This window comes from Tenrec ecaudatus, chromosome 18, assembly GCF_050624435.1.
Source record: "Tenrec ecaudatus isolate mTenEca1 chromosome 18, mTenEca1.hap1, whole genome shotgun sequence".
In the NCBI taxonomy this organism is placed as follows: domain Eukaryota; kingdom Metazoa; phylum Chordata; class Mammalia; order Afrosoricida; family Tenrecidae; genus Tenrec; species Tenrec ecaudatus.
The window spans coordinates 7539112-7547224 of record NC_134547.1 but is presented as its reverse complement, the minus strand read 5'-3'; the positions used below and the strand labels follow the sequence as shown (position 1 = coordinate 7547224).

General features: G+C 58.0%; 1 protein-coding gene across 2 annotated transcripts; it reads right to left on the bottom strand.

Annotated features, from left to right (window-relative positions):
* Positions 1 to 610: 610 nt before the first annotated feature.
* On the bottom strand, positions 611 to 8094 carry JOSD2 (Josephin domain containing 2). Of its 2 annotated transcripts, none has more exons than XM_075537073.1 (5): positions 7903 to 8060; positions 7001 to 7160; positions 4183 to 4308; positions 975 to 1169; positions 611 to 882 (listed from the first exon to the last, which is right to left on the bottom strand). In XM_075537073.1, exons 2-5 carry the CDS (start codon positions 7144 to 7146, stop codon positions 783 to 785), a joined length of 567 nt encoding a protein of 188 aa, XP_075393188.1. In that variant the 5' UTR covers positions 7147 to 7160; positions 7903 to 8060; the 3' UTR covers positions 611 to 782. The 2 variants fall into 2 exon arrangements, with proteins under 2 accessions (XP_075393188.1, XP_075393187.1); XM_075537072.1 differs by having other exon boundaries at positions 612 to 882; positions 7945 to 8094.
* Between the last annotated feature and the right edge of the window lie 19 nt (positions 8095 to 8113).

Below are 8113 nucleotides of genomic sequence, written 5' to 3'. Positions count from 1 at the left end.
CTGTGATGATTTGTTAGGGGCTGGCTCCCCTGACGGCATCTGTGTGTATATGTGTGTGTGTAGGACTGTATGTACGAGTGTGTATATATGTATGGTGTGTGTGTAAGAGTGTGTATAATGTGTATGGTGTGTAAAAGTATATGTATGCGGGTGTATGTGTGTATGTACGAGTGTGTATATATGTATGGTATGTGTGTAAGAGTGTGTATATGTGTGTATGGTATGAGTGAGTGTGTATGTATGAGTGTGTATATGTGTGTGTGTAAGACTGTGTATGTACGAGTGTGTATGTGTATGGTGTGTGTGTATATGTGTGTATGGTATGAGAGTGTATGTATGAGTGTGTGTATATGTATAGTGTGTATATGTGTGTATGGTAAGTACGAGTGTGTGTATATGTATGGTATGTGTGGGAGTATGTGTGTGTGCGTGTATGGGTGTGCATGTATGTGTGTGTGGGGGGGGTGACGAATGCCCCAGATGTCACTGGCCCCCACCATCTTACATCCTCGGTTGACTCCATCATGCAGGGGCCCCCTGTGATGGACAGAGCTGCCCCACGGGGTTTCCCAGGCATTCTGGAAGGAGTGCTGGCCGGTCCGCTAACCGGGAGTTAAGACACAGGCAGGCCGGGAGCAAAGTAGCAGGTTTATGGAGGCAGCAGCGGCATGGGGGGTTGGGGATGACACGGGAAAGGAGGGCTGGCCTCCGTGGGCTCCTGGCCCTTCCTGGCACAGGGCAGGCGGGCAGCGGCAGACTCGGGGCCAGGCACCTCTGGGGCGTCAGTCCGTCCGCAGCCAGCAGCCCTTCTCTTCCACCTCCATGGTCACCACCAGCAGTACCTCACACAGGCCCTGAGCCAGAGCGGCCGCCAGGAAAGCCCTGCGTGGAAAGGAGGGGGGCGGGAGACTGAGGCACAGGGGGTGGGGCGGGGGTGCTGAGACCACCCTTGGCCTCGCCATGCTCTGGCTTACCTGACACCATCCTCATCCCCCAGGGCCTCGGGCACCCGCAGCTTGGAGTCCAGGTTGTAGTAGACGCCACCCACCTGGCGCAGGGCCACCCAGTGCCGGCGGCGCAGCGGCAGGGACAGCAGCCCCAGTGACACGGGTGAGGGCAGGTTCAGGATCAGCCCCAGCACCTGGTGTAGGGCCAGCTGGGACAGGGGCCTGTAGGGAGGGCAGGAGACAGGAGTCCCCAACGTGTTCCCACTGGCCAAACGTTACTGTGGGTGTGGGGTCCAGGTGGAAGTGGGAGGGGTGGCCTCCTACACCCACCGAGGTCTTTCTTTAATGAACCCACACTTTGTTTCTTACATTTTCCCATTTATCCACCCAACCAACCTTCCACCCATCTATCATCCACCCAGCCCCAAACCTTCCACCTATCCAGCCAGCCAACTGTCATCCACCCATCCACTATCCACCTGGCCAAACCCTCCACCCATCCAACTGTCATCCACCCATCCACCATCCACCTGGCCAAACCCTCCACCCAATTGTCTACTCAACAACTTACCCCCATTAACCTAAGTCCTCATCCAAACACATTAGCTGCCCACCATCCATCCATTTGTCTGCAACTCCACACCCACCCACCAGTTCAAACTTCCCATCAATCACCTAGCAGCCATCCACTATCCAACTACCCATCTCCCACCCATTCTTCTCTAACTATTCATCCACGCCCCCACACACCCATCTACCCATCCAAACACTCACCCACGAAGTCACCAACGCCACAGCGTGTCCACCAACCCATGACCCGCTCTTTACCCACCCGCCATTAATCTATCCACGACCCACCACCCATGCATCTAAGTCCTGTCTCCAATTTGTTACCCACTACCTATCAACCAATGGGCCCTGATGGCAGAATGACTTGCGAGCTCAGTGGTGATTCAGGAGATGGGTGGTTTGTACCTGCCCAGACGCTTGAAGATGCGCCAGGCTGCTTCTAGGGAAGATGCACTGGCATGGGGACCCTTCAGCGCAGTGCTCCCCTGTTCTGTATGGTCACGAGTCTGGACCTACTCCAGTGGCCGTGGGTTTACTTACCAACCGTTTGTCCCTGAAGTCACTCAACTGCCCATTCACACTCACGTCTCCTCTCGTCCTACGGTTCAAGCACCTGGTACCTTTCCATACCCACCACCTGCCAGGCAACCACCCATCACCCATCTGTGCAGTCACCGATTCATCTGTCTGTCCATTACTCATGAACTCACCCCATTCACCGGCTAGCCACCCCTCCTCCCTTCCTCTCTGCCCGCCGGTCCGTCTGCCCGCCTAACTGGCTCCTCACCCTCTACCAGCCGCCTGTGCTTTCATTACAGACTGCATTCTGATAGCGGGCAATTCCTACCACCAGAGGAGGTGGGGCTAAGCAAAGCAAGGCATATCTGTGGTCCACCGAGGAGGGGACGGACGGATTGGGCAGCTTGCGAATGATGCAGATAAGGGGGAGGGGAACTTCACGAGCGAGACGGTGGTCGGTTTTGTGGACGGCAAAGCTAGGCTTCAAAGGAGTCGTCCTCGTGGTGGAAAAGGAGGACCAGACCACCACCGAGAAGAGACAGGAGCCCAGCATGATCTATGGGCCTGGGGTCTCTGTACTGAGAACCTCACAGACCCAGAAGGCTGGGGGTGGGGGGTGGGGTGGAGGTGGTGGTGCTGTAACATGGAGTCAGAGAGAGACAGGGAGCAGCAGCGGCAGCAGAACCAGGAGACCAGCACGAGACGGCCCACAGAGCAAGAAGGCTGAGTGCGTCCCAGCAGGTGGAAGAGAAGGACGTCCCTGGGCACTTATCGGAAGAATCAGAACGCTTTGGAGCACTCACCCAGAGAGGGTAGAGGCGAGCCGGTGGAGAAGCCCCAGGGACCCAAGGGGGAGAGAGAGAGAGAGATCTCAAGGCATGGCCAAGAAGAGGCTGTCCTGATAGAACTGCATTCTGCATCGCTTCTGATCCCGAATTGTAACCTGTTAGTTCTCTAAACAAGTCCAACAGTGAGCATTGTCTGTGAGTTCTGTGGAGCTATGGCAATGTATTTGTGGTAGTTACATAATCTGCTGTCAATTTGAGCATTAAGAGTGAAGGGGTGGAGTCTAGCCTGTCAATCAGGTCATAGCCAATGAGGCCTCTGTGTGGGCTGTCTTCTGCTGAGGATTCTGGGAAATCCTGTCTTCCTCTCCAGGAGGTGGAAGATACTCGCTCTCTCTGCTCGTTCCTTCGGAGACATTGCAGCTGACAAGACACATGGAACTACGCTAGTGCCCAGAGCTGGAGAATCCACGTGGAGACCCCTGCCGGCGCTGAGATGCTTACACCACTAGAAGCACGACTTCCCACCCACTGACCTGTGATCTTCCTGCACTCGGTGTCATTGCATGTGTTTCATGAGTCTGAAGAGGAATTTACAGACTGGTATCGGACAGATGGGCTAATATCGGACTTATGGACTTGATCTGGACTGGGCTGTTCTCTCAATATTCAACTGCTCTTGTATAGAAAGTTCTTTCTTATGCACATAGGAGTGTCTAGGAATTTGTTTCTCTGGTCCACCCGGCCTGCCACAGCTTTTTCCAACCCAGCAGAGCGGTGGAGAGTGCCACGGGGAGGGCAGATGATGTCCTAGGAACTGGTCAACAGGTGGGGGAGGAGGCCTATCTGACCTCCCCGACTCATGAGGAGCATACTCGGGTGGGTTGCGATTCCCTCGCAGGGGTCAGGGGAGGTCAGGTGCCTCCACAAGGCCATTTTCAGAAGGCGGCGGTCTGCTTCCATAGGGGAGCCTCCGGAGCTCCTCGGGGCAGCTGTCCTCTCTCTACAGGGTTGGCTCTGCCTGTGCTTCTATTCCCGTTCGGGAGTCGGCGAGACAGGAGTCACGTGGGGTGTCCAGTTGATCTCTTACAGAAGCACAAGGCGCAGAAGGAGCTCAAAGAGGCGAGGGCCTGCCCTCAGAGCCAACGGAGAGGGAAAGCTTTCCCCTAGAGCCTCTGCCCTGAATTCCATCTCCCAGCCTCCCAAACTGGGAGAAAATAAAATTTCTGTGAAAGTCACCCTCTCTTGGTGTCTGTCTCTGGCACCCAAGGCCTCCCCAGCAACCCCCCTCTTCCAGGCTTCCTCCCATGTTTAGGAGGGGGCCCCCCTCTATGCCCAGCCCACAGCACCTGGCCTCCTACCTCCTGCGGTCCCACCACACTGCGGCCAAGCCCAGCCCCTGCAGGGCAGCCATGATCACGTTGACGTCATAGTTGCCGGTGCCCAGGAGGCTGCGGTGGGGGTTCAGCCGGGAGTCTGGTGCCAACCTGGTTAGGGGTGGGGTGGGGGCAGCGGTCAGAGCTAGAGTGGATGGGGGCTCACCCTCCCTGCAAAGCAGGCGCGCCACCCCAAACTTGTGACTGTCTCCTCTCTTCAGTCCCCACCACCCGCCAGCCCTGCCTGTCCCTCTTGCCGGGTAGCTTTCCCGGCCATGTCTCCAAAGCTTAGGCCCCATCTGCACCTCAGGAGGCCTGGTGGTGGAGTGGGTTATGAGTTGGGGGTTTGGGTGTCAGGGGAGGCTGCTAACCACAGGTCAGCAGTTCGACACCACCAGCCGCTATGAGGCTTTCTGCTCTGGCCTGTGTGGTCCTCGTCGTGAGTGGGAGTCCCCCATTGACGGCAGCGAGTCTGGTACGGTTTGAAAGCCTTGGAGCTGACAGCCCCTGAGGGGCTTACCTGTCCACGGGGTCAGATGGACTACATGGGCCCTCTGTTTGGCTTGTGCGTTGTTTTTAAATTGGAACCCTGCCCCCAGCCTCCTCCCGCCCCTCTATTTCTGCATGACGGCCCCCAGGCCAGGGGCTTTCTACATTCGGAGCTGGCCCTGCCTCTCTGCTCACAGCTCCCCACCCCTGGCTTCCCTGTCCCTCATTAGAGCCCCTGCCAAGTCTGGAGCCCGCCCCACCCCCTCCTTCACCTCCTAGCCTCAGCCCTACCCCTCTCCCAGCCACCTGTCCCCCAATTCCGTGGCTTATGTTCTGGCCTCTTGGCCTTCCCTCCAGCTGTCCTCTCTCCCTCCCACCCTCCCGTGGCCACTTGTCTCTGGGCCTCCGGGTCTCTGAACAAGAGACCCTCTGTTCTCCAGTGGGGCCTGGGCGGGCAGGGCAGGGAAGGGGTTGCGCAGGGAAGAGGGCCGTGGTTTCTTGGTGTGTCCCCTCGAAGGCCTTCCCTGGGCTATCGGAGGCCAGCTGTCTCTCCACACCTGGCCCCACAAACTGCCACCCTGAACAGAAGCGCCCACACACCCGCCAGGGAAGACGACTCAACGCAGGCACTGGGGGTTCCTCCCAGGTGTCTTTACTGCCGGAGCGGCTGGTGGGGTGGAACAGCATGGCCTGCCCATTAGTGGCTGGGCGCAGGGTTCACAGTGCTTGCCACTAGGCTTCCCGTAGAGAGCTGATCGAGCCCTGATGTCAAAGAGGCCATCGCCGGGTCCTCTCAAGAGGAACCAGGGGCTGGGCCAGCCTGGGCTGGGGAGCCTCGGAGAGAGAGCTCAGTGGGGACAGATGGGGAGAAGGCTGGGGCATGCTTCCAGGCGGTAGGGCCCCAGCTGGGGGCAGGGGGGGCAGGGGAAGGGAGGAGCCCAGAGGGTGATAAGGATCCAACTCAAACCACTTGTGTCACTTCCCTTGAGTGGCTTCTGACTCAAACAGACCCGAGAGGGCAGGGTAGAAATGAAATGTTGCCACCACCACCACCCCACCCCGCCCCCCACTCCCTGTGGGTTTCCAAGGCTGTTAACTCTTTACGGGAGAAGAAAGCCTCCTCTTTTCTCCCACAGAGTGGCTGCTGGTGGTTTCGAACTGGCTGACCTCGTGGCTATAAGGAGCTGGGTGCGTGTGCCGTGTCCTAGGCCGCTGAAAGGTGGCTCTGGGATGGTGCAGCGGTGGTGAAACGGTCCACCGTTTTCTGAAAGGCAGGTGGTTTGACACCAGCTGCTGGAAAGCACTGTAACAGTTGTGCTCTGAGACCCCAGGGGGCGGCAGGAACCGGCCAGGAGGGCACAACGTGAGACAGCGGCCCACTGCCTGCCACAAAGCAGCCCTGGTGATACCGAGGTGAAAACATCGGTGGTTCAAACCCATCAGCTGATTTGCAGTTGAGAAGATCTACTTCCCCCAAAATGTTGGCCTCCCTGGTACAGTTCTATTGTACAACGTCCTGGAGGGACGCTACGAGTCAGAAGGGAGGGGAGTGGGCTTGTTTTCGTGGAGGTGGTTTTTGTTCTGTCCGTGAGGCAGGAGCTATCTGAATTCAACACTCTAACGAGACCACGCAGGCACAGTCGATTCTGACTCACGGTGACCCAGGACAGAGTCTCCGCGGCTACAAACCTTCACGCAAGCAGAAAGCCTCATCTGGCACCCGCAGAGCGGTTGGTGGGGTCGAACCGCCCACTTGCCAGGGAGCAGTCCTATGCCTAACCCATGGCGTCATCAAGGCACCTTCCTGAGCCAGGGCAGAGGAGCTAGCACCCAAGATGAGGACAGGTCAAGGGACCTCTTGGTAACCAGGGGAGGAGAAGAAGCCAAGAAGAGACTAGGACCCTCCACCAGCCCAGCACCGACCCAGAGAGCGCTAGTGAGTAAGTGTCCTAGGGCCAGTAACCTGAATTTGGACTTCTGGCCTCAATTGTGAGAAAATACATTTCAGTTCCACAAAGCCACACCCTTTTGGTCTTTCTGTTGTAGTACAAAGACTTGGCAGTTAGGGTTGAGGGGCAAGCTGAGAGATGAAGCTGCGGGGACTGGTGTCAGGTTGAAGGGCTTGGGCTTTGCCTCCGGGGTACCAGGGAGCCACAAGAGGGAAGTGAGCAGGGGAGGGCGGGGCCAGGTACAGGATGGACAGGAAGCGGCAAGCCCAGCGAGGAGGGGGTCCAGATAGGAGAAGGGCTGGGCCATCTTCTGCAGGCTGTGCCCTGCCTCCCTGGGAGGCCCTGTGTCCCCACGTGGCGGTCACCTCTTGCAGATCTCGTCGGCGGCCTCCTGGCTGAAGTGCGGCTGCTGCAGGACGTTGTTGAGGGCGTGGACGGCGCACAGCTCCAGGCGTTGCCGCTCGTGGTACACGCAGGGTGGGCTCGGCTGAGCTCCTGGGGCCTGGGACATGCCGTTGTGGGCACCTGCAGGGGTTGGGGAGCAGTGCTCAGGGGCTCCGGGTTTGGAGGCTCAGAGTCTTGAAGCACAGCCTCCCTGCAGGCCCTTTGGGGTACTGCCATGGAAATGGGGATTTGGGGTAGCCTGGGGGGCGGGGCAACAGGTCCCTCAATCCCCTGCCCCTAAACACAAGGTCCTAAAGCTCTCTTGACAATAGAGCGGCCACTCCCCATATTCCATAGTAAAAGTGTCACCTAGCAACAAAGATACCCCCCCCACACACACACTCATATACATCCTATAAGTAAAAGGGTCCCTATGCTGGTCACCTAGCAACCTAGGAACCCCTTCTCCCCAGGTAACATGACCACTCCTTGGTTACCTAGCAACGGGGAGACCCCCCCCTTCCCACACCCTAAGTAAAAGGGTTTCTATGCAGGTAACCTAGCAACAGAGGGACCTCACCCTTACCTAGTTGCCTAGCAACATAGGACCTCTACCCCTCCCCCACTAGATAACAAAGTCTCTTCTGGTGACCAAGCAATAGAGGAATGCTCCTGCCCTGTCTCTAGGTAACAGGGTCTCCTCATGTCGCTTAGCAACAGAAGACTTACCCCTTCCCCTATCACTAACAAGGACCTCTCCAGTCACGTGGCCGCAGGGCCCACTCTCCAGTCACTAAGCAACAGGGTCTACTCCTCGTATCACCTGGCAACCAGGCCCCTTCCCCGGACACCGGGCAATAGAATCCCGTTCTCTGACCCGTACCCCAACCGCGGCGCTGGCCCGTTGCTTGGCAACGAGGCTCACCCCTCCTGTCTCTCTGGTCCCCGGAACCAGGGGTTCCCGCATCCCCCTGGGCGGCAGCTCTGAGTTCCGATTGTGGGGCTGGCAGCGCGACGCTGACTGGGCAGGCGGGACGGACTGCAGTTCCCGGCAGCCTCTGCGTGCTGGACTACGATTCCCGGCGGCTCCCGCG